At 40.5% G+C, this 27,672-nt stretch overlaps 1 protein-coding gene across 1 annotated transcript in view; it reads left to right on the forward strand.

Annotated features, from left to right (window-relative positions):
• The window catches only part of LOC126456649 (UTP--glucose-1-phosphate uridylyltransferase-like), a 254,398-nt gene that overhangs the window by 116,422 nt on the left and 110,304 nt on the right, over positions 1-27,672 (forward strand). Inside the window, exons 4-6 of the mRNA XM_050092392.1 lie at positions 333-538; positions 612-687; positions 19,928-20,080. Coding sequence (XP_049948349.1) covers positions 333-538; positions 612-687; positions 19,928-20,080 — 435 coding nt within the window. The remainder of the gene's footprint in view (positions 1-332; positions 539-611; positions 688-19,927; positions 20,081-27,672) is intronic.

Here is a 27,672-nt window from a genome sequence, read left to right on the forward strand (position 1 = left end):
TAGGACCAGACATAAAAATATTAGCATTTTCTTGAATTCATAGTTTCTGACAGATGTGCTTAGTAAGGGAATTGATGATAATTAAAAATCAGTAAATAAATAAGAGAGATTTTTATTTCCCTTGTCAACATAACTGTGAATTACATTTATGTTGTCATCCACTATGTAGATGATAGGCTACTTCACTCTTTCCTTAAGTTAATCTTCTTGAAATGGGTTTATTATTTGAAGCATCTATAATTTTATATTCAAATATACATGCTGCATTATACAGTACCACTACTAACAGTGTAGTGAATGTCACTCATATTTATTCCTAATTAATTTTACAGTACCTGAATTCAACATATGGCACAAATGTTCCATTGGTGTTAATGAACTCCTTTAACACTGAAAGTGAAACTCAAAAAATGATAGAAAAGTACAAAGGTTTGAATGTGCAAATACATTGCTTTAATCAGAGCTGTTACCCTCGAACAAATGAAAGCTCATTCCTTCCAGTTGCAGCAGACTGTGATATCAAAAGTAACAAGGAAGCGTAAGTGATACAATTAAATGTGATCCTTCATGTGATGCTCAGTATAAAATTGCTTATCTGTCCTGTTTTATAGGTGGTACCCCCCTGGTCATGGAGATTTTTATGAAAGTTTCAGCAATTCAGGGCTTCTTAATCAGTTCATTGAAGAGGTATGTGCATGCTGTACATAATTTGATAAATCTCATTTCTTTTTGAGTAATGATGATTGTAATAATGCTATTTTATGAGATTCACAACTAGTGTGTCTTTCCTCTTGCACAAGATGTAACCTTATAATGTATGTAGTGAATGGGCTAAGTAAAATGTGTTACAGACTTTAAAGTTTGTTGGCAGTGTGTCCAATGATTGCCACACACCCGTCACATCACATCACATCAACTATAGTTAATATGTTTATAGTCCCGACCACCTGTGGTGTTGCATGAGATAATACAAAAAAATCTGTTAATGTACTGCAAAAAACTTCACAAATCCATGAACTCATGCAAAAATTTACTAACATCATCCTACAATTCAGAGTTGAAGTCCACAGGAAATTTAATCTAAGTCTCTAAACGCACAAATAAATTTTGTAAGTTTCTAGACCTGGCACATGGATATTTTCAAACTCTTTCAGAAGTAGCATTTTCCTTCTTTTCCTGCTTTGTCTGAGTGTGTGCTTTAGTTTTCTTAGGTCTGTCCACATTTGTTTCTTTTAAATGTGTGTCAGGGCGCTGATGACCTCGATGTTGAGCGCCCAAAAGCCCCAACACACCACCACCACCACATCAGAAGTGACTGATGGACCACACATCTGGCCATGAGAGGTCTTACTTGTACAGTGCATATGGCATATGGTCACAATTAGTATGTCTGCATCTCCTGTATAGCTATCAATCTTTTGTTGTCAAAATCACAAAAATGCATTTATTGTAGGGGAGAGTGTTGTACCTGGAGAATAGTGTACATAGGAACACATGGTGCTTCCTGGTTGATGTTTCAATCAACTGCCCAGTTTTAGAATCACATCCGGGGAATGTACACTAGAAACCTCTAGAAGAAGTTTCTGCCATTTTCTAACGTTTTTGTTGTTGTGAGTCATGATTTGTGTTTTTACCAGAATTTGTAATTGCTACAAGCTCTACATATTTAAGTACTGTTTAATATATGAAAGCTTTGTGGAGGATATTGTTAATTCTTCAGTTACAGAATTCTGTGGTAGGTAAAATTCAGTATATTTTAAAAACTAGTTATATTTTGTGTTAACATTTAAGCCATACTTTATCAGTCATCATTGAAATGGAAGGTCTTCTATCATGGAACTCATGATGTTTGCAAATGAACAGAATTTCTTTAGTGTCTTAGCAATTTTCCCTGTCCTGTAAATAGAAAATTGTTTTAGCTGCCAATAACTTCTATTGTAAAGTTTTTATTCTTGAAACTGGTTGTATGTGATACTACTTTTTAATTTGATTTCACTTATTATTTATGGATTTGTAGAGGAGTAATAATGTAACACATAAACTATTAAGTATGTTATTGACAATATTTTCTTGATTGCAACACTTTTAAACTGGAATAGAATACTTGTTCCTAGGTAAATGACATTTGGAAAAGTTTTACTTTTCTGGACTAATTTTTGTAATTTCATGAAAAGATTGCAGCACAAAAAAGTGGCAGCTATAATTTCAAAATGGAATAAGAAAATATATTAAACTACTATTACAGGGTCGGCTAGAGGCAAAAGTCTGCATAGTGTGCCAACTTACAACATTCCTAGTGCTGGTTTAAGGTTCAAGTGACTCATGTGGCGACTTGAGGTGCCAAGAAAGTGCCAAAGTCCAAAGTTCATACACAGGGCGTACCACAATTTCTAGCAAACACAATCCATTTCCAAGCTCACTATCTTTAAATTTACTTTGAAAGGTCTTACTGAGATCCTAAGGAATGGTAAATAATGTATGAGGGAGGGAGTGAGTGAGGTGATGATGATGGGGTGAAGAAGGGGGGGGGGGGGGGGGTAAATGCTATGTCAAATGTATGGAAAAATGTTCTCGACTGGCCCAGAATACTCTTCCATATGTACTTTTACTCAGAATATACATTACAAAATTACACTCTTGTATTGATTCCTATGATATGTTGTAATATGTCACTTCAATTGGGATTACCTGGAAAATTGTAGAGACAGTTTCTCCCATGCACATGCAAACATTTTAATGAATAAAAGGTGTATTACAACTTGCTATGACAAGTATTTTATATGCTGGATGAATATTTCACCAGGTTTTATTTGATGTCCTTGCAGTTTTTGTACACGGCATTTAGCTTGGGATTTATTTCCATATCACTGTTATGAATCAGACAAAATTAGAGCTATTTTTAATTAACTGTTCAAAACTAATAAGAATTCTGTATCTAAAGCTTGCTATGCTGATCTATTATAACTTTTTGGGGGTCATCATTCTTCTGAAAAATTTGATGCAATCTGCCATGAATTCCTCTCCTGCGCCAATCTTTTCATCTAGGAGTAGCTCTTGCGCCAAATGTCCTCAATTATTTCTTGCCTACATACCGATATCTGTGTTCCACTACAGTTTTTACCCTCTACAGCTGCCTTAAGTATGCCTTGATATATTAACACATGTACCATCATCCTGTTTCTTTTCCTAGTCAGTGTTTTCCATAATTTCTTTCTTTGCCAATTATGTGGAGAACCTCTTCATTCCTTATCAGCCCATCACATTTTCAACATCCTTCTATAACATCACATCTCATACACTTAGATTCTATTCTTTTCTGGGTTAGCTACACACCATTACTCACTCACATAAAATTCTGTGCTCCAAACACACATTCACAAAAATTTATTCCTTACATTTTTTCTTTTCATCTTTCTTCAGTTTACCATCAATCCATAGTGGGTGCTTCTTAGGCTATTCATTTCATTGAACAGACTCTGCAATTCTTCTTCACTTTCACTAATGATAACAATGTCATCAGCAAATCATATTATAGATATCCTTTCACCATGTACCGTATTTTAATCCCACTCCTGACCCTTTATTTTATTTCAGTCAGTGCTTCTTCGGTACAGTGGTGAAAGTCTGGCATTGCTCTGTCATACAATTTCTCATTCAAGCACTTCATTCTTGGTCTTTCAGTCATATTTTTCCTTCTGGTTCTCATACATATTGTATATTACAAGTCTTTTTCTGTAACTGTCACTTTATTTTTGTGAGAATTTGGACCATCTTTCACCATTTTACTTGTTGAATGTTTTTTCTATGTTCACAAACCCTGTGAATGTATCTTGAATTTTCTTAAGTATTGCTTCCATTATCAAATGCAGTGTCAGAACTGCCTCACAAGAGCCTTTACCTTTCCTAAATCCAAATTGATCATCATTTAATTTAACCTTCATTTTCTTTTCCATTCTTCTGTATATTATTCATGTCAGCAACTTGGATGCATGAGCTGTTAAGCTGATTGTATGATAGTTGTTGCTTTCATCTGTTCTTGCTCTCTTTAGGATTATATGATAAACCAATCAAAGAGACATTTGGTCATAACTTCCTCCAATGAATTTAAATAATCCAAAAGATTGTAATCTATGCCTTCAGCCTTATTTTATCGAAAGTCTTCCAAAGCTCAGTTATGTTCAGACTCTAATACTGGATCTGCTAATCTTCCATATTACCTCCCATTTTCTTCTTCTATCTCTGTATTAGTAGACTGTTCCTGCCTTTCCCGTGTTTTACACTGGAATTACTCTTGCATGGTTAATGTTGACATCTTTGCTTTCAATTTCACCAAAGGTTGTTTTGACTTTTCTATATATGGAATCAATCCTTTCAATAACCTTTTTTATGTCCTTGTATTTTTCCTGCAACTATTTTGCTTTGGCTTCCCTGAACTTTTTGTTTACTTAATCCCTAAATGACTTGTATTATTATCTTTCTGTCTTTCCCTGAACATTTTTGTACATCCTTCTTTCATCAATCAATTGATTTGTTTCTTCTTTTACCCACAGTTTATTCACAGTTACTTTCCTTGTATCTATATTTGTCTGTCAAACTTCAGTAATTGCTCTTTTTAAGACCTGTATATTCCTCTTCAACTGAACTACTTATTGTGATGTTCATTGTCATAGTGTCTACAACCTTAGAGAATTACAAATGCACCTCACCATCACTTTTATTTCAGCATCCTGCTTCTTCTCCATTAATTCTTTTGGTTGATTATCTTCAACTTCATTTTACTCTCCATTATTATAAAATTCACCCCTCCCCCCCCATGAACCACGGACCTTGGCGTTGGTGGGGAGGCTTTCATGCCTCAACGATACAGATAGCCGTACTGTAGGTGCAACCACAATGGAGGGGTATCTGTTAAGAGGCCAGACAAACGTGTGGTTCCTGAAGAGGGGCAGCAGCCTTTTCAGTAGTTGCAGGGGCAACAGTCTGGATGATTGACTGATCTGGCCTTGTAACACTAACCAAAATAGCCTTGCTGTTCTGGTACTGCGAACAGCTGAAAGCAAGGGGAAACTACAGCCGTAATTTTTCCCGAGGGCATGCAGCTTTACTGTGTGATTAAATGATGATGGCGTCCTCTTGGGTAAAATATTCCGGAGGTAAAATAGTTCCCCATTCGGATCTCCGGGCGGGGACTACTCAGGGGGACGTTGTTATCAGGAAAAAGAAAACTGGCATTCTACGGATCGGAGCGTGGAATGTCAGATCCCTTAATTGGGCAGGTAGGTTAGAAAATTTAAAAAGGGAAATGGATAGGTTAAAGTTAGATATAGTGGGAATTAGTGAAGTTCGGTGGCAGGAGGAACAAGACTTTTGGTCAGGTGATTACAGGGTTATAAATACAAAATCAAATAGGGGTAATGCAGGAGTAGGTTTAATAATGAATAAAAAAATAGGAGTACGGGTAAGCTACTACAAACAGCATAGTGAACGCATTATTGTGGCCAAGATTGATACGAAGCCCACGCCTACTACAGTAGTACAAGTTTATATGCCAACTAGCTCTGCAGATGACGAAGAAATTGATGAAATGTATGATGAAATAAAAGAAAATATTCAGATAGTGAAGGGAGACGAAAATTTAATAGCCATGGGTGACTGGAATTCGGTAGTAGGAAAAGGGAGAGAAGGAAACGTAGTAGGTGAATATGGATTAGGGCTAAGAAATGAAAGAGGAAGCCGCCTGATAGACTTTTTGCACAGAGCACAACTTAATCATAGCTAACACTTGGTTCAAGAATCATGAAAGAAGGTTGTATACCTGGAAGAATCCTGGAGATACTGACAGGTTTCAGATAGATTACATAATGGTAAGACAGAGATTTAGGAACCAGGTTTTAAATTGTAAAACATTTACAGGGGTGGATGTGGACTCTGACCACAATTTATTGGTTATGAACTGTAGATTAAAACTGAAGGAACTGCACAAAGGTGGGAATTTAAGGAGACGGGACCTGGATAAACTGAAAGAACCAGAGGTTGTACAGAGTTTCAGGGAGAGCATAAGGGAACAATTGACAGGAATGGGGGAACGAAGTACAGTAGAAGAAGAATGGGTAACTTTGAGGGATGAAATAGTGAAGGCAGCAGAGAATCAAATAGGTAAAAAGATGAGGGCTAGTAGAAATCCTTTGGTAACAAATTAAATATTGAATTTAATTGATGAAAGGAGAAAATATAAAAATGCAGTATGTGAAGCAGGCAAAATGGAATACAAACGTTTCAAAAATGATATAGACAGGAAGTGCAAAATGGCTAAGCAGAGTTGGCTAGAGGACAAATGTAAGGGCGTAGAGGCTTATCTCACTAGGGGTAAGATAGAGACTGCATACAGGAAAATTAAAGAGACCTTTGGAGAAAGGAGAACCACTTGCATGAATATCAAGAGCTCAGATGGAAACCCAGTTCTAAGCAAAGAAGGGAAAGCAGAAAGGTGGAAGGAGTATATAGAGGGTCTATACAAGGGCAATATACTTGAGGATAATATTATGGAAATGGAAGAGAATGTAGGTGAAGATGAAATGGAAGATATGATACTGCATGAAGAGTTGGACAGAGCACTGAAAGACCTGAGTCGAAACAAGGCCCCTGGAGTAGACAACATTCCATTAGAATACTGACAGCCTTGGGAGAGCTAGTCCTGACAAAACTCTACCATCTGGTGAGCAAAATGTATGAGACAGGTGAAATACCCTCAGACTTCAAGAAGAATATAATAATTCCAATCCCATAGAAAGCAGGTGTTGACAGATGTGAAAATTACCGAACTATCAGTTTAATAAGTCACAGCTGCAAAATACTAACGCGAATTCTTTACAGACGAATGGAAAAACTGATGGAAGCCAACCTCGGGGAAGATCAGTTTGGATTCCGCTGGAACACGTGGGGCAATACTGACCCTACGACTTATCTTAGAAGAAAGATTAAGGAAAGGCAAACCTACGTTTCTAGCATTTGTAGACTTGGAGAAAGCTTTTGACAATGTTGACTGGAATACTCTCTTTCAAATTCTAAAGGTGGCAGGTGTAAAATACAGGGAGCGAAAAGCTATTTACAATTTGTACAGAAAGCAGATGGCAGTTATAAGAGTCGAGGGGTATGAAAGGGAAGCAATGGTTGGGAAGGGAGTGAGACAGTGTTGTAGCATATCCCCGATGTTATTCAATCTGTATATTGAGCAAGCAATAAAGGAAACAAAAGAAAAGTTTGGAGTAGGTATTAAAATCCATGGAGAAGAAATGAGAACTTTGAGGTTCGCCGATGATATTGTAATTCTGTCAGAGACAGCAAAGGACTTGGAAGAGCAGTTGAACGGAATGGACCATGTCTTGAAAGGAGGGTATAAGATGAACATCAACAAAAGCAAAACGAGGATAATGGAATGTAGTCAAATTAAGTCGGGTGATGCTGAGGGAATTAGATTAGGAAATGAGACATTTAAAGTAGTAAATGAGTTTTGTTATTTGGGGAGCAAAATAACTGATGATGGTCAATGTAGAGAGGATATCAAATGTAGACTGGCAATGGCAAGGAAAGCATTTCTGAAGAAGAGAAATTTGTTAACATTGAGTATTGATTTAAGTGTTAGGAAGTCGTTTCTGAAAGTATTTGTATGGAGTGTTGCCATGTATGGAAGTGAAACTTGGACGATAAATTATTTGGACAAGAAGAGAATAGAAGCTTTCGAAATGTGGTGCTACAGAAGAATGCTGAAGATTAGATGGGTAGATCACATAACTAATGAGGAGGTATTGAATAGAATTGGGGAGAAGAGGAGTTTGTGCCACAACTTGACAAGAAGAAGGGACCGGTTGGTAGGACATGTTCTGAGGCATCAGGGGATCACAAATTCAGTATTGGAGGGCAGCGTGGAGGGTAAAAATCATAGAGGGAGACCAAGAGATGAATACACTAAACAGATTCAGAAGGATGTATGCTGCAGTAGGTACTGGGAGATGAAGAAGCTTGCACAGGATAGAGTAGCATGGAGAGCTGCATCAAACCAGTCTCAGGACTGAAGACCACAACAGCAACATATTACAAAATTGTGATCTGAGAGTCTATGTGCTCACGGGTATGCTTTATAGTCCAATATCTTATTTCAGAATCTCTTTCTGACCGTGATGTAATCCAGTTGTTATGTTCCCATATTTCCAGTGTTTTTCCAAGAATACCTTGTCCTCTGGTGATTTTTGCACAATACATTCACTATTACCAGCTGAAATTTATTGCAGAGTTCAATAGTCTTCCTCCCTCTCATTCCCACTGCCAAGACTTCATTCTTTTGTAACTCTTGTTTTCTACTCTGTCCACTGAGTGAGGTGGCACAGAGGTTAGCACACTTCACTCGCGTTTATAAGGACGATGTGATGAAGCAAGCTGGGATAATTTAATTCCTCTCTTGTTTTGCCATCTGACTCCTTAAATTTGTTTTGTTACTTTTAACTAATTATCATTAACATACGTGAATATAATCTGCATTTCCATAAAAGAGAAAGATTGGCCCTCAGTTTTAAAGTAAATAATACCAGATCTAATTTTGTGCTTAGTTTTATGTATGTAATTGATTTTCTAATTTATTCTGATTGTTCCTAGTTAGTATCATTTGTTATATGGTGAAATTAGTGATTGTTTCATGACTTAAATTTTATTGTTGACCTATAAACAAATATAAATTCTGTAATGATTGTAAACATTTGGAAGTTGAAATACTAATAATCTTAAAGTATCTATTTGACTATATTTGAAAACATGTTAGCAAAACCAGCCCTTCATTAATTCCAAAGTAATTAACAGTTTTGTCAAAAGTATTGTTTGCATAACGATTTCTGTTAATTTCACCATTTAAACAAATAATTCGGACTAAATCTCATAGCAGAAGAAACTATTAAGAAGATGCAATTTTTCAATGCATTCAATCAATTGAGTGAGTTAAGTTTTAATTGTAATTTCTGTAAATTTAACTTTGTTGTGTAGTTTCAGCACCTATTATTGTGATGATCTATGAGGGCCCTATTTTTGGTCACGAGACAGTCAGTCCACGGCTGAGTTTCAGACAAGTAACCTGTGCTGGTTAGAACAACAACAGTGCTTCAAATTAACTGTGGAAGAAGTGTTAAACAATTAGGCCATGTGCAAAAACAGTGACAATGTCTGCTCCATATGTACCTGCTTATTCTTCAAGAACTGTGGACTTTTTGGTTAGGTTTTACTGCTTGTAGATGTACAACAGGAAACTATTGTAGCAGTATTTGGAGTTTCGCCTGCAACCTATTAATGAGGCTTATGGCAAGTTAAACGATAGTACACTGGCCATATAATGGTGTATTATTGGATGGTTGTGAGCAGTGAAATAAAAGTACTGTGTAACACAACTGTGCACCTGTCGGCTATATAATTTGCAATAGCCAGTGTCGGAATCCACAATCCATTTTTTCAGCCAGTGTAGCAATGCAGTACATTGACACCGAGGACAACAAATGACAAATGAAGAAAAAAAAGCAGGTGGCACCGCGACAGCTAGTATCCAAACCCATATCTGGATGTCCTACTTTAGGTTTTCCATGATTTCCCTAAACTGCTTCAGGCAAATGCTGGGATGGTTCCTTTGAAAGGGCACAGCTGAGTTCCTTCCCCATCCTTCCCTAATCAAAGCTTGTGCTCTGTCTCTAATGACCTTGTTGTCAATTGGACGTTAAACACTAATCTCCTTCTCCTATTCCTTCCACAGTTGCAACATTCAAATTACGTGTGATTATTAGCTTTTCATGTCCCAGTACATACTGAATTACTCATTAAAGAACTTCATATATTTTCTCTGCCTCTTCATCTACTATTTGTGATTTATACTTAAACTTCGTTTGCTGCTGTAAACCCTGTCACTGTACTATTCACCATAACTGATTCTGTGCCCTATCTGTCCACTGCTTGTGCCTGTAACATGACCTTATTTACCTGTGATAATCTGCCCTTGGTAGCTGCACCTCTGTCAAATCTGACTGAAAAGTGGTTGTTGAAAGTAGACTATTTTAATTGATATGGTCCACACAAAGTTACAGTCCAAACACTTTAACTGCACTTTTCATGTCAAATAATCTACAGTCTATGGCCAGATTGAGTTTCATTATTTATGGACAAATAAATGGTTAGCCACATACTACACTCAACTGGTGTCCCATTATATTATTGTTCAAGTGTAGTGACCGAACATAGACATATTGAGTCACAACAAGTAACATGTGCAAGAAATCATTAACATGTTTGCCAGTTACACTGTCCTTCCAAGTAGACAATTACATCAAAATGAAAATGATGTGCACGGTTAGTATAAGCTGGAGGTAAAACAGTTCAGCTTGACCTAATTCTCACAGTAAATGATCATTATTTGACTCAGTTCATACAGTTTACTGCCCAATTAATCATCAAAAACAGTCACTAAATTACAGAATGATCTCCTGAATGTGAAATACAGATAAAACCCAGCACATTGTACTACTAGTAATTTGTGCTAATTCATCTGTGGTACACTTTTGGACACACATTTTACTCGTTTCATGACCTCCTGCACACTGACTAATGTTCCTTTTATAAGTTTGCAGTAACTGAAACAACATTCAAACAATTGAAACACAAGGTAGGAATATCAACAATGTAGCAAAAGATAGATTGCTACTAACATAAAAAAGGCATGTTAAGTTGCAGACAAGCACAATTAACAGACACTTATACACAGCTTTAAGCCACAGCCTTCATCAGCAAAGGAGAAACAGAGAGACACCCACCATTCGTACACACAAGCAAGCACACATTGCGCATATGTGACTGTCAACTCTGGCAGCTTGGGCCAGAATGCAGCTGTCATGTGGAATAGAAGCAGCAATGTGGAGGGGGTGGGGGAGGGGAAGGGATAGTAGTATATGGGTGGGGGAGAGAGGAACGCTGTCTGGTGGAGTGTGCAGGGACTAGAATGCCAACAGACACAGTGTCAGGAGGGTGTGGATCAGGAGCAGGGGAAAAAAGGAGTGAGGAAGAAGAGGAGCAGGGAAAGATGTGTGGGTGAGTTGGCAAAGGGCAGCAAATAAAGTGGGTGAGAGTTGAGAATGTGGAGGAGATGATATGACAGAGAGGGTGAAAACTGTGGGGTAGAGACTAAGGGGCAATATGTTGCCATAGGTTGAGGCTAGGATATTTCTGGGACCAGAGAATGTATTGTAAGGGTAACTCCCATCTGTGCAATTTGGAAAAGCTGGGGCTGGAGGGGAGGGTCCAGGTGGCTTGGATAGTGAATTAGCCATTGAAATGAAGAATGTTATGCTCAGCTGCATATTGTGCCACAGGGTGGTCTACTTTGCTCTTGGCCACAGTTTGGAGGTGGCTGCTCATCATGGTGGACAGTGGTTGGTAGTCACACCAATACGAACAGATGTGCAGTGATTGCAGAGCTAGTAAATGACATGGCTGCTTTCACAGGTGGCCCAGCCACTGATGGGTGGGTAGGACAGACCTGTGATAGGACTGGTATAAGAAGTGGTTGGTGGTTGGATTGGGCAGGTTTGCACTGGGGTCTTCCAGAGACAGATGATCCTTATGGCAAGGGGATGGGATTGGTAGTGGCATAGGGATGGACTAGGATGTTGTGGAGGTTGGATGGATGATGGAACACTACTTTAGGAGGGTGAGAAGGATCTAGGGTAGCATGTCACTCATTTCAGAGCATTAACATAGGTAATCAAAACTCTGGTGAAGGAATGTGGTTCAGTTGTTCCACTCTGGGGTGACACTCCTTTGTGGCTGGCTCTTGGGGATGGTGCAAGGATTGGGGGTGTGAGGGGAAATGGTATGGGGGATCTGTTTGATTGCTAGGCCCAGTGGATAGTGCACGTGTGTGAAGGCCTTGGTGAGACCCTCAGCATACTTAGCAAGGGAATTCTTGACACTGCAGATACACCATCCCTAGATGGCCAGGCTGTGTGGCAGGGACTTTTTCAGTGTGAATGGGATGACAGCTGTCATAATGCAGGCACTGTTGGTGGTTGGTGGGTTTAATGTGGGCAGATGTGCAGATGGAGCCATCACAGATGAGGTCAATGACTAGGAAGGTAGCACATTGGGTTGAGGAGGACCAGATGAAGCAGATGGAAGAGAAGGTGCTGCAGTCATGAAGGATGAAGATAGGGTGTTTCGACCTTTAATCTATATCCTGAAGATATCATCAATAAACCTGAACCAGACTAGGGGGTTTGGTGTTTTGGGAGGCTAGGAAGGTCTCCTCTAGATGGCCTGTAAACAGATTAGCATAGGACAGTGCCATGAGGGTGCCCGTGGCTGTGCTGCACATTTGTTTATATACTTCCTCTTCAAAGGAGAAGTAATTGTGGGTTAGGCTAAAATTATTAAGATGTATGAGGAATGAGGTAGTGGGTTTGTAGCCTGAAGTACAAGGGGGAAAGTAGTGTTAAATAGAGTTAAGACAATAGGCATGAGGTGTACTGGTTTATTGGGAGGTGGCATCAACAGTGATGAGTAGAGATCCAGGAGGTTAAGGGGTGCAGATTGTGAGAAGTTGGTGAAGGAAGTGGTTGATATCTTTGACGCGGAGACTAGATTACAGGCAACTGGTTGGAGGTGTTGGTCAATGAGGGCCAAAATTCTTTCAGTAGGAGCATAATAACCAGCTACAATGATTCATAAAAAATAGTTGGGTATGTGGATTTTGGAGAGCATGTGAAAGGTCGGTGTGTGGAGTATCATAGGGCTGCAGAGAGAAATAGATTCAGGGAGGAGGTTCTGGGAAGAGCTTAAGACTTTAAGCTGGGGTTGTAGGTAGTGTTGGCCTTCTGGGAGGTATGACTCTGGCAGAGTTAATGGGTAGAGGAGTCAAACAATTGGTGGAGGCCTTCTGTCAGGTAGTCACTGCACTTCATAGCAACAGTGATGAGACATCTGTCAGCTGTTAGGATGGTTAAGTTTGGATTTTTTTTTGAGGTTGTGTTTGGCTGTTCTTTCTTCTGCTGAAAAGTTGGTGGGAGGGGCGAAAATCATGGTATCATGGTTGGACGATGGTATGAACTGAGAGACACAGTTGGAATTAGGTTGGTTTTGGTTGGAGGAATTGGTGGCAAAGAAGTTCTTCCATTGCAAGGATCAGGAGTATGAGAGTAGTCTTTGACAAGTCCAGCATGGTTAAATTTGAGTGTAGAGCCAAAGGTGAAGCTTTTGGATAGGACTTCAACTTCCATGGAGTTCAAGGTTTTGGTGGACAGGTTAACTATAGCATCATAGGAATGTTTTGTTTCTGGATTTGGTGGAATGTTGGCAGGGATTTCTGGGAAGATGAAAAGGTCGGCTAGGCAGGGTTTAGGGGCTATGAGCAGTGTACGAGGAGGGAAATGGGTTGGATAATGGTGGGCCGAGGTGGTAACAATATGTCAGGAGGTTTGATAACTTATGGAGGTGGTGTCTGGAACGCTCCTGCAAGTGCTGGAGAGAAAGTGATACAATTTCAGAGATGTGATGTATGGAGCAGGGATTGCACAGTAGTAGTGTCTTGCAGAGGGAGCAGAGGTGGGTGGTTCTGGGATGTCTGTGCCATGAAGATGTGTTTTTGCAGTAACAGGATTGTGAGGGCCAGGGACTGGCAGAATCTGGAAAGGTGAAGTAACTGTGAATGGAGGTATGGGATCCAGAGAAAGAAATTTTTGTGATTAGGCTGTTTGGGGTGATTCCATGGTTTAGGTAGCATTTGAGGAATAGTATGTGATTCTGAGTTTTAGCCAGAGAAAGGGATACCTTTCTGAACTGGTACAGATAGAGTAAAGCTCGATTGTGCCAGTAAAGATGTAAAGGAAACGAGAATGATATGGAAATGGGTGAAATAGCTGTTACTGGTTGTAGGAGGAGGTGGATAAGAGAAAATACACGTAAAAAAAATGTAAAGACACATGGAAACAAACACTGATACGCAAAAATATGCACAGATATGTAGAAATATGCAAAATAACTTGAAAACATGTAAAAATACGCACAGATACGTTAAAAATGTACAGAAACATGGGAGAAAAGGAATGGATGAGGTGTGGGAGCACGTGTGTGTGTTACGATAAGAGATGAGAGGAGGAGGGGGAATGTATTAGGTCGAGGATCACAAGGTTGCGTTGCACAGGCAGTTGTGTAAAATGAAACGCTAAAGGACTTCAGGATGAGGGATGAAGTGGAATCAGCAAGAATAAATATAACTAATAGAGGAAAGAATCTGGAGCATCAGATACTGCATCAACAATCTGACCAGTCACGGAGCCTGGATAGTGTGTGGACGCTCTTTGATACAATGTGGCTCGGAAGTAGATGTGGTTTGGAAGACAGTGAATAAACCCAGGTAAGAAGAGAAGGAACAGACATTGAGAGGAGTAATGTTATAGATAATAGTAACAAAGGAAAACATCACACATTTGTACTACCCCTTCCTCTTCCCTGCCCCTCCAGATTGCTGCTTCCATCCCACATGACAGCTGCATTCTCTCCTGAGATGTCAGAGTTGGCAGTCAAGTCTGCATGCGCTATGCTTGCTTTTGTGTATAATTGGTGTGCGTATCTCTCTTTCTCTTTTGCTGATGAAGACTGTGGCCGAAGGCTATGTGTAAGTTCTTGTAATTCTGCTTATCTGCAACTTAACGCGTTTTCTTTACCATAAGTATCTCTTTATCTTTCCCTATGTTGTTGAGATTCCTTCCTGGAGTTTAATTTTGCTGAATGGTTTTTCTACCATCCTACAAGCCATTGACATTTCCTTTTGTTACTCTTCTCTTTGGCATTACTCTTCTGAGTGTCCATTCTTCCTTTTTCTTTCCTGTGTTCATTTACCACTTTCCAAACCACCTCCACTTCCAAGCCACACTCATAATATAGGCTTCTTTACTGCGTGGATTGTTGATGCAGCATCTGATGCCCCAGATTCTTTCCTCTGAGGTTATTATTATATTTATTCCTATTTATCCCACTTCATCTCTAATCCTGAAATACTTGAGCATTTTATTTTCCACACCTGCCCTCAGTCTAACCCATCACACACACACACACATTACCATACCTCATCCGTTCCTTTATTACCACGTTTCTGTACATTCTTACCATATTCGTGCATATTTTTACAGTGTTTAATGCAGTTTCAGCATTTTTGCGTATTTTTACGTACCTGTGCTTATTTTTGCATATCGATGCACGTTTCCGTGTGTCTTTATGTATTTTTATACATCTTTTCTCTTATCCAGCTCCTCTCACAATCACCAACATTTGTTTTTCCCATTTCCTCATCATTCCCGCTTCCTTTACACCATTTCTACCACAACTGACCCCTGCTCCATCTTTCTGCATTAGTCTAGAAAAGTATCCCTTTCCCTGACTAAAACCCAATCCCACATTCTATCTCTCAAATGCTACCTAAACCATGGAATCACCCCAAACAGCCTAACCATAAAAATTTCTTTCTCTGGATCCCAATATCCTTTCACAGTGACTTCACCTTTCCAGAATCTGCCAGTCCCTGGACCTCACAACCCTGGTACTGCAAAAACACATCTTAATGGCACAGGCATCCCAGAACCACCTCCACTCCCTCTACAAGATACTACTACTGTGCAATCCCTGCTTAGACATTACATCTATGAAATTGCATCACTTGCTCTCCAGCACTTGCAGGAGCATTCCAGACACCATCTCCACAGCCGGCCAGTGTGGCCGAGTGGTTCTGGGCACTTCAGTCTGGAACCGCCCGACCTCTATGGTCGCAGCTTCGAATTATGCCTCAGGCGTGGATATGTGTGATGTCCTTAGGTTAGTTAGGTTTTAGTAGTTCTAAGTTCTAGGGGACTGATGACCTCAGATGTTAAGTCCCATAGTGCTCAGAGCCATTTGAACCATTCTGAACCATCTCCACAGGTTATCCAACCTGCTGACCTACTACTCCTGTTCTGGGCCACAACTATTTAACTCATATCCTACACATACTGTTCCTTCTCGTCCACCGCTCATAGCACTTAAACCCTGCCTAGCCAAGCTTTTCACTGCCACATTCCCCAAAATGCCCTGCCAAGACTCCATCAAATCCAGAACCAAACAATTCCTATATCACTGTTAACCTGTCCACTGAAACCGTGAGCTCCACAGCAGTCTCAGTCCTGTCCAAAAGCCTCATCTTTAAACCTACACCCAAATTCAACCATGCTGGACTTGTCAAAGACCACTCTTCTTCTCCCAATCCCTGAAAGAAAGAACTTCTTTGCCACCAATCCCTCCAACCAAAACCAACCTAATTCCAACACTGAACCCTGTCTTTCCTAGTTCATAACACCATCCAACCATGATTCCCCCCCACCTAACCACTCTCTGGTTACCTTCCAGGAATTCCTTACCTCTAATGTAGCCCAACCATCCTTCCACAGAACACCAACTTTTCAGCAGAAGAAATAATAGCCAAACACAACCTCAAAACAAATCCTAACCTGATCATCCTGGAAGCTGACAAATGTCTCATCACTGTTGTTATGAATCACAGTGTCTACCTGACAGAAGGCCTCCACCAATTGTTTGACTCCTCCAACCATGAACTCTGCTGGAGTGATCCCATCTAGAAGTCCAGTACAACCTACAATCCCTGCTTAAAGCTTTAGGCCCTGCCACAACCTCCTCCCTGAATCACTCCTATGATGCGCCATACACCCACCTTCTAAATGCTCCCCAAAGTTCACAAACCTCAACAATTCTGGCTAGTGACCGTGTCCCTACTGAAAGAATTTTGGCCTTCATTGACCAACACCTCCAACCAATTGCCCACAATCTAACCTTCCATGCCAAAGATACCAACCACTCCCTTCACCAACTCTTCACCATTCATTGGAGCAACTGAACCACATCCTTCTCCAGCTTTGATTACCTATTATCATGCCCTGAAATGAGGGACATCCTATCAGAAATCTTCTCACCACTCCTAAAGTGGTATTCTGTCGCCCACCCATCCTCCACAACATCCTAATCCATCCCTATGCCACTCCCCATCCCAAACTCTTACTCTGGTACCGCACGCTGCAGAATTTGAATCCACGCCACATGCCATGGACGTCGAAGACCCATAGAGGTCTCGGCACCATCGCGCCGTAAGCGGTGGCAACGCGCGCCTCCTGGCCCGCTTTTAGGGTGAGGGTACCACAGTTGAACACGTGGTCTCAGCGGCCAATAGCGGCGCCCCCGATAGCGTACTTAAGTGCTGGCCTCTTGCTCAGCCAGTTAGTCTAATCTCGCTTACATCAGTTTATATCTCGCTTTGCGCTAGACTGCTTGCTTCCTGGTTCATGTGCAAGTGGACGTGTTTGTTTACTTGTGACTCTGTTGTTCGGTCTTGTTGTATTTGTTCTGTCCTTTGTTGGTAGTGTCTGTCCTCTTCCATTGTGTTGTTGTTCGCGGGCCTCTCCGCGTGTCCCGCTGCGCTTTCCGTCATTGCTACCCCTTGACCGTCCTGGTCGCAGTTACAACACTTACCACAAGTATCATATCCCTCGGGGAGATCCAGGTGCAGGTCCTACCCAGTCCACCCTCCCGGCATTTTCTATTACAATTCTGCCACAGATTTATCCTATCCCATCGAGGACTGGGCCACCTGTGAAAGCAGCCCTGTCATCTACCAGCTCTGCTGCAATAATTGCACAGCTGTTTATATGGGTATGACCACCAACCACAGTCCACCAGGATGAACAGCCACCTCCAAACTGTGGCCAACACCCACCCAACCTCCACAACATCCATCCCTATGCCACACCCAGTCTCAACCCCTTGCCACAAGGATCATATCCCTGTGGAAGACAAGGTGCAACATCTGCCCAACCCACCCAACCAGCACTTCCTATTGCAATCCTGTCACAAGTTTATTCTACCCCATTGTGGGGCTGGGTCACTTGTGATAGCAGCCACATCATTTACCAGCTCTGCTGCAATCATTGCACAGCCGTTTGACTACCAACCACTGTCTGCCAAGCTGTGGCCAAGAGCTAAGTAGACTGACCTGTGGCACAACAAGCATTGGAGCATAACATTGTTGATTTCCATGGCTGCTTCACTACCCAAGTTATATGGATCCTGCCCTCCATCACAGCTTTTCTAAAGTGCACAGATGGTGGGAGCTGTCCCTACAACACATGCTCCACTCCCATAAAAATCCCAGCCTCAACCTATGGTAACATATTGTCCCCATGCCCTCCACCCAATAGTTTCCACCGTCTCTGTCCTATCATCTCCTCTCCATTCTCATCTCCCACGTTCTTTGTTTGCCACCCTTTGCAAGAATTATCCAGAGCCCAAAGAAGTCTACTCGTAAAACGGCACAACAGGCACATGTAAGTAGGAGGAGTTGCAAGCAGATATTGAAAAGTCTTAATTTTAAGCCATATCGTGTGATGGTTGTGCAGCAATTAACAGAGGATGACAATCAGAAATGTGTAAATTACACTTGTGGCTTCTGAGTAGCATCATCGATGGTTTGTTAGATCCTTTGATTATATCATGAGTGATAGAGCAGAGTTTCATCTCTCCAGCCATGTGAATTCACAGAAAATAAGGTATTGGGCAACAGAGAACCCTAATATTGTGTTTCAGCAACCACTCTGTGATGAAAAAATCAGCATTTGGTGCAGTGTAACAGGAACATGCATCGATGGAGCAACATTTTTTGACACTACCCTCAATGCAATTGCATATATGGAAATTTTTGATACATTTTGTGCTCAACTCACTGAATATGAAACACAATACTGCCTCTTCCAGCAATATAGTATCCCTGGAATGAGTCTGTGATGTTTTCACTGAGGAACAAACTGTCAGCAAAGATTTATGGCCACCATATTTGCTGGAGCTAACAAAAAAGGGTTTTTCCCTGTGGGACACTTTGAGAGCAAGGTCTATGAAACAAATCCACATACACAATACAGGAACTGAAAGACAACATCAGCTATGAAGTTGCTGCCATCAATATTCTAACTTTACACTGGCAGTATCTGAATATGCTTAGATGTGCACAGCCTTGTATTGACATTGCAGGGGATCACTTTCAACATCTTCTGTAAGTTTGTTTGTCACTGTATTTTTCATTGTAATTAAATGGTAAGTACATTTCAGCTCTTCATCTCTCTAATTTCACTGCATTTCCTTCACGCTGACATGGGATACTTTTATCTGCACTACCCTGTAGTATAGTACAGTATCTACTGCAATTCTATTGACTGTTTCTTCTCCATTCCACTTTCTCTCAAAACTGTCAGTTTTGACATTGTTTTTGCTTCTAGTTTCAGTTGATCTTCTTCTTGTATCTCACTTATTAATTTCCATTGTTATAGTCTAAATTTTGAAAATCTAAAATCCTGGCTGCTGACAGGACATGTGTGTAGTCAGTATTGTAACATAAAGATCTATTGATAACTTTATTATCATAATAATGAAATGTCTGTGATACAATTACTGTGGAGGATGATAGGGATACTTCAGAAAGTAGTAATCCTGTTGCTCTGTGTGCTACTCTCTCTTAATCTAAAATTTTAATGACTTCCTTATTAAGCCTGAACATTTTGTTTCCCCCAACATATCTCCTCTGTAACTATATGAGGAAATCTGTGGTTCCAAAGACTAGCATTTGTGTCGTCTTTTGTCTGCTGCTGCCTGATGTATAGAATTTTTAACCTTATTTACCTTTATGAAGATTTGTTTTATGAAACAGGATTATCATTTTTGTCATTAGTGTCATTATTGTTCTACAGTGCATTGTGTATGTAATTGATCTTTGTGTAATAGTTTAGTGGCTAATGATAGTTTATTTCAGTATTTCCATTGTTTTCAGGGCCGCAAGTACTGTTTTATATCAAACATTGACAATTTAGGTGCTGAAGTTGATCTGAAAATTTTAAATCTGATGGACAGTGCGCAAAGTGTGCATGGCGGAGAACTTGAGTTTTTAATGGAGGTTACTGAGAAAACAAAGGCAGATGTTAAGGTAACATCAGACTTGTGTAGTTGTCTTACATAAAATGAAAATATTCTTTCTGCAATTTTTCTAAATTGTTTATGTGCCATTGCTGTTGTATATAATTCTCTCCCACACAACTGAAATTTGGGAATAATGAAGCATCATTACCACATTGTCAATATTTATTAGTGTGGTAATTCCAGTTTTAAAGATGATATGGTAGAGGATGGAAATCACCAACAAGTGATTCATTATCAAAAACTTTAATGAATTATGGAAGCACAGTGCAATTGAACAACTTGTAATGGTACACAGGTACAAAGACAAAGAGAGGTGAGTCAAATATCATGACATCAAAGATGAATGATAGTGTTCCATTGGTTGATGGTCACCACAGAGCTCTCTCCTGGGAAGGGTAGAGCACAGAGGACATGCAGAGCAGACAATGCCATCGATAAAAAAATCTCATATCCACTTCAGTGGATGAAGTGGATGTCCTACATGTGAGTGGGGGAGGTTGTTGGTTAGAGTGATATCTGTAATTGGAGTCAAATGAGGATGATGGCGGAGAGTCAGCCATCAGAGGAAAATTTCATCAAAATAAAATCCTGGTCACTGTTGGGAAGAAGCTCGAAAGAGTTCAAGGTCTGGATGTGCATGGTGGAGGCATTGTCTTGAGGCACTGGTGACATGACAAAGATGAAGGCTGTGCTGTTCCTGACCTCAACAAAAATGTTGTCAATGTTGACATCTGTGATGTTGGCAGTGAACACAGTGTGAGCTGGGTGTGCAAAGGTAGAGATGGGAATGACACACAGTACTTCACTACTGTCACACATGTCACTCTAAACACAAGGGGGCCAGGTGGGAATTTTGAGGGGGAATGAGTCACTAACAACACACATATTGTACACTGGATCACTGAAAGATGAAGCTGAGGCCATGGAAGGTGGGCAGGGGTCATGGGACAGGTCTGAAGGAACATAGGTGCAGCCTGAGTAAGGTTGTCAGAGAGCAACTGGGACAGTTTCAGTCGATCAGATGAGGCTGTTTGACCATTGCCATTAAGTATGATGTAGGAGGTGTTCTCTCTGTAAGCAAGGACTTTGTGATTGGTCAAGTAAAAAGACAGGAGTGATGCACAGATAGAGTCATCTTGGAGCATCACATAATCGTAAGTCACCAGTTCTTTGTGGACAAAGACATGGGGTAGAGAATGTGGCTGTGGGGGTGGCATATGGATGTGTGCATTCTGTGCACATATGCAATCAGCCAGTGCTGGGAGATCATGGTCCTGTTTGGTAGTAAGAGGGGCAGCAAATGCGGCACATAGGACAGTGGGCTCATTGTAAAAGATGTCTGTGAGTGATGCCTGGAGAATATCCTTGTAGGTAGCATCGATCCCTAAGGTCCATGGTAGTGCTTCTGACCAGGGACTTCCATAGCATAAGAGTGCTGTCTTAAATGTGTGGTTTCAACATACCATTGGACCATTGCACTGTGGGTGGTAAGCGGTGGAGTGAAATTCGTCAAATCGTGCAGCTTGCAAAGTTTAGAGAAGAATGAGGACTCAAACTGGCGGCCCTGGTTGCTTGTAATTGAGGAGGGGCAGCTGAAGTGGGCAATCCAGGAGTTAATGAAAGCCTGGGCAATGTCAGAGATGGGCACCACTTCAACCCACCTCACAACTTGGTCGCTGATAGACAGAATATAGTGAAAACCATTTGGGGGTACTAATGTTCCTACAGTGTTAATATGGATGTGGCTTAGGTGACCCTTGGGGATAGTGAGTTGTCCAAGAGGGGCTGGGTGTGCCATCCCACCTTACTCCTCTGACACAGTATACAAGCACATATCCAAGTGTGACAATTGCTTTTTATTCCCGACCAAATGAAACATTCAGTGATTAGCTTTGTGGTAGCTTTGATGCCCGGGTTGGTCAGTTAATGTAGCTACATGAAGATTGTCTGGCAGAGAGGGGCAGGCAAGACCGGGCAGAGCCAGAGCATGCCTGTTGGGGTGTCATACATGAGGGATATGGGGGAAGCCAGGAGTAGGTGACACTTGAACATTAATGAGCATTTTGTGTCCTTCAACATTTTGACTAGCTCAGAATCATCTGTACTGATTTGTTCATGTACAGGGGAGTCAAACTAATGTTTACACAGAAAAATAAGCTGTGGTCCTGATTATATACTGTACATCTGTGGAATACTGGCAGATGAGGTCCATGTGTCATAGCCCTCAAAGTGGAAAATTCTTTCTAGGGTTATAGATGACGTCAGCCAGTGGGGAATGATCTTTAAAGATGGTGAATTTGTGTCCCTTGATATTGTCATGGAAATGTTTGATTGTCTCATAGACCCCAAGATGTTCATGGTCAAACATTGACCATTTATGCTGAGAGGGTGAAAGATTCTTTTGTGACAGCATAGTTGAGGGTGGTATTGAGTTACTCGAGATCTGTCATCATACTGTCCGTCCAAGGCATCTTCCTAGTGCCTGAGGTGTCATTAACAATGAGCACATCAGCAAGGGGGCCTGGATAGAGGCAGTATGTGGGAAGTGGTGGCCATAGAAATTTATGATACCAAGGAGTTCATGGGAGTCCAAAGGTAAAGATAGGTTGTCAATTAGCTCGATGTAGGTTAGATGCTGTCAGACAAAACAGTGTAACCGTGGAAGGTGACACTGTCATGGGTCAGTTGTGACATTTCATGACTGATCTCGATACCGTTGCAGTGAGACATATCATGGACTGTGACTGAAGCTGTTCATGGTCCTTAATAGTAAATCAAAAACATTAAAGTGTCATCAAGTTAAGCATATATGAATGCAGACTGAACAAGTAGTCAATAAATCTCTGCACATTTGGGCTGCATTTTTGAGGCCATAGGGCATGAAACACTATTCGTAAAGTTGAAAGAGGGTGATCAGTGTAGTTTTTGGAATGATATCAGTGAACATAGGTATTTGGTCGTAAGCCTTGTGGCAGTCCAGGACACTAAACACCCATGCACCATTAAGCAATTGGGTGAAGCCTTGGATGTCAGGGATTGGGTAGTTATCTAATGACATTTAAAGAGTTCAGGATACAGTAATTCCTGCATAGATAAAATGAGCCATTTTTCTTCTGAACAAGGTGTGTGGGGGAAGCCCAATTGTTGTTCGATGGGTGTGTGATTCAGATGTTGAGTGCTTCACTAACGCTTTGCAAGTGATAACTTTTGGGGGTTAAGGCATTTGGTTAGACTTATGATGTGTTAATCTGTGGGACATCCCATGAGAGAGCACCGCCATTGATGTGTTGTTAGAACTCGTCAGAGCATGAGGGGAGAGCACACTGGGATGAGACACTGGAGAGACAGATGTCACTGATCTTGGAGTCCTGAGATGTTGGGTGAAGATCCAAAATCTGTAAAAAAGTTGATGCTGAGCACTGGTTCGTTGACATCAGTAATGTGAAATGTTGATGGGAAAAACAGTTCAGATGTGAGATGAACTTTCAGATCCACAGTGCTGAGGACCTTGATGCAAGCATTTTTCACCAAGCACAACAGTTTGGTAGGGAATTTGCAAGGGAGGGCCAATGCCACAGGTGCAATAATAGCCTCTGTGCCAATGTTGATAACAAATCGAAGGCCTGACATGTGGTCTGTAACATAAAGATGACTGCTGGAAGATGAGGAGTCATTCACCAATTGTTGTTTGATGAGGCTTGATGTAGAAGGTGTGTAGGCCAGAGTGCATAAACTTGTGCACATAAATAGTTTACTGTGCAGGGCGAGTATGTGACTACAAGCAAGCTGGGACAATTTTACTTCCCCTCTTGTTTTGCCATATGCCTCCTTAAATTTGTTTTATTACTTTTAACTATTTGCCATTAGCATACGTGAATACAATCTGGATTTTGATAAAAGAGAAAGGTTGGCCCTCAGTTTTAAAGAATATAACACCAGATCTAATTTTGAGCTTAGTTTTATGTATGTAATTGATTTGTAATTTATTTTGGCTATTCCTAGTTAGTATCTTTCATTATAGGGCGAAATCAGTGATTGTTTCATAACTTAAATTCTGTTGTTGACATGTAAACAAACATAAATTCTGTAATAATTGTAAACATTTGGGAGAGAAAATGCTAGTATTCTTAAAGTATCTGTTTGTCTCAGGTTGGAAACATTTTAGCAAAACCAGCCCTTAATTAATTTCCAAGTAATTTTCAGTTTTGTCAAAAGTATTGTTTGCATAACAATATTTATTAATCCCCCCCCCCATGAACCATGGACCCTGCTGTTGGTGGGGAGGCTTGCATGCCTCAGCAATATAGATAGATGTAATGTAGGTGCAAACACAACGGAGGGGTATCTGTTGAGAAGCCAGACAAACATGTGATTCCTGAAGAGGGGCAGCAGCCTTTTCAGTAGTTGCAGGGGCAACAATCTGGATGATTGACTGATCTGGCCTTGTAACACTAACCTAAACGGCCTTGCTCTGCTGGTATTATGAGCAGCTGAAAATAAGGGCAAACTACAGCTGTAATTTTTCCCGAGGGCATGCAGCTTTACTGTATGGTTAAATGATGATGGCATCCTCTTGGGTAAAATATTCCAGAGGCAGAGTAGTCCCCCATTTGGATCTCTGGGCAGGGACTACTCAGGAGGACATTGTTATCAGGAGAAAGAAAACTGGCATTCTACAGGTCGGAGTGTGGAATGTCAGATCCCTTAATCGGGCAGGTAGGTTAGAAAATTTAAAAAGGGAAATGGATAGGTTATAGTTAGATATAGTGGGAATTAGTGAAGTTCAGTGGCAGGAGGAACAAGACTTCTGGTTAGGTGAATACAGGGTTATAAAAACAAAATCAAATAGGGGTATTGCAGGAGTAGGTTTAATAATGAATAAAAAAAATAGGAGTGTGGGTAAGCTGTGGGTAACTACTACAAACAGGATAGTGAACACATCATTGTGGCCAAGATAGATATGAAGCCCACTCCTACCACAGTAGTACAAGTTTATATGCCAACTAGCTCCACAGATGATGAAGATATTGATGAAATGTATGATGAGATAAAAGAAATTATTCAGATAGTGAAGGGAGATGAAAATTTAATAGTCAAGGGTGACTGGAATTCGATAGTAGGAAAAGGAAGAGAAGGAAACATAGTAGGAGAATATGGAATGGGGTGAAGGAATGAAAGAGGGAGCCGCCTGGTAGAATTTTGCACAAAGCATAACTTAATGATAGCTAACACTTGGTTCAAGAATCATGAAAGAAGGTTGTATACATATAAGAAGCCTGGAGATACTGGAAGGTTTCAGATAGATTATATAATGGTAAGACAGCTATTTAGGAACCAGGTTTTAAATTGTAAAACATTTACAGGGGCAGATGTGGACTCTGACCACAATCTATTGGTTATGAACTGTGGATTAAAACTGAAGAAACTGCAAAAAGGTGGGAATTTAAGGAGACAGGACCTGGATAAACTGACTAAACCAGAGGTTGTACAGAGTTTCAGGGAGAGCATATGGGACAAATTGAAAGGGGTGGAGGAAAGAAATACAGTAGAAGAAGAATGGGTAGCTTTGAGGGATGAAGTAGTGAAGGCAGCAGACGATCAAGTAGGTAAAACGACGAGGGCTAGTAGAAATCCTTGGGTAACAGAAGAAATATTGAATTTAATTAATGAAAGGAGAAAATATAAAAATGCAGTAAATGAAGCAGGCAAAAAGGAATACAAACGTCTCAAAAATGAGATCGACAGGAAGTGGAAAATGGCTAAGCAGGGACGGCTAGAGGACAAATGTAAGGATGTAGAGGCATATCTCACTAGGGGTAAGATACATACTGCCTACAGGAAAATTAAAGTGACCTTTGGAGAAAAGAGAGCCACTTGTATGAATATCAAAAGCTCAGATGGAAACCCAGTTCTAAGCAAAGAAGGGAAAGCAGAAAGGTGGAAGAAGTATATAGAGGGTCTATACAGGGGTGATGTACTTGAGGACAATATTATGTAAGCGGAAGAGGATGTAGATGAAGATGAACTGGGAGATATGGTACTGCTTGTAGAGCTTGACAGAGCACTGAAAGACCTAAGTCGAAAAAAGGCACCGGGAGTAGACAGCGTTCCATTAGAACTACTGACAGCCTTGGGAGAGCCAGCCCTGACAACTCTTACCATATGGTGAGCAAGATGTATGAGACAGGCGAAATACCCTCAGACTTCAAGAAGAGTATAATAATTCCAAGTTGTTGACAGATGTGAAAATTACCGAACTATCAGTTTAATAAGTCACGGCTTCAAAATACTAACGCGAATTCTTTACAGATGAATGTAAGAACTGGTAGAAGCCAACCTCGGGGAAGATCAGTTTGGATTCCATAGAAATATTGGAACATAAGAGGCAATACTGACCCTACGACTTATCTTAGAAGAAAGATTAAGGAAAGGCAAACCTATGTTTCTAGCATTTGTAGACTTAGAGAAAGCTTTTGACAATGTTGATTGGAATACTCTCTTTCAAATTCTAAAGGTGGCAGGGGTAAAATACAGGGAGCGAAAAGCTATTTACAATTTGTACAGAAACCAGATGGCAGTTATAAGAGTTGAGGGGCATGAAAGGGAAGCAGTGGTTGGGACGGAAGTGAGACGGTTTTGTAGCTTATCCCCAGTGTTATTCAATCTGTATATCGAGCAAGCAATAAAGGAAACAACAGAAAAATTCAGAGTAGATATTAAAATCCATGGAGAAGAAATAAAAACTTTGAGGTTCACCGATGACATTGTATTCTGACAGAGACAGCAAAGTACTTGGAAGAGCAGTTGAATGGAATGGACAGTTTCTTGAAACAAGGGTATAAAATGAACATCAACAAATGCAAAACGAGGATAATGGAATGTAGTCGAATTAAGTCGGATGATGCTGAGGGAATTAGATTAGGAAATGAGACATCTAAAATAGTAAATGAGTTTTGCTATTTATGGAGCAAAATAATGGATGATGGTCGAAGTAGAGAGGATATAAAATGTAGACTGGCAATGGCAAGGAAAGCGCTTCTGAAGAAGAGAAATTTGTTAACATTGAGTATAGATTTAAGTGTCAGGAAGTTATTTCTGAAAGTATTTATATGGAGTGTAGCCATGTATGGAAGTGAAACATGGACGATAAATAGTTTGGACAAGAAGGGAATAGAAGCTTTCGAAATGTGGTGCTACAGAGGAATGCTGAAGATTAGATGGGTAGATCACATAACTAATGAGGAGGTATTGAATAGAATTGGGAGAAGAGAAATTTGTGGCACAGCTTGACTAGAAGAAGGGATCGGTTGGTAGGACATGTTCTGAGGTATCAAGGGATCAAGTATTGGAGGGCATCGTGGAGGGTAATAGTCATAGAGTGAGACCAAGAGATGAACAAACTAGGCAGATTCATAAGGATGTAGGTTGCAGTAGGTACTAGGAGATGAAGATGCGTGCACAGGATAGAGTAGCATGGAGAGCTACATCAAACCGGTCTCTGGAGTGAAGACCACAACAACAACACATTTATTAATTTCATGATTTAAGCAAATAATTTGGCTTAACTCTTGCAGTAGAAGAAATTATAAAGAAGACACA

This window comes from Schistocerca serialis, chromosome 2, assembly GCF_023864345.2.
Source record: "Schistocerca serialis cubense isolate TAMUIC-IGC-003099 chromosome 2, iqSchSeri2.2, whole genome shotgun sequence".
Taxonomy (NCBI): domain Eukaryota; kingdom Metazoa; phylum Arthropoda; class Insecta; order Orthoptera; family Acrididae; genus Schistocerca; species Schistocerca serialis.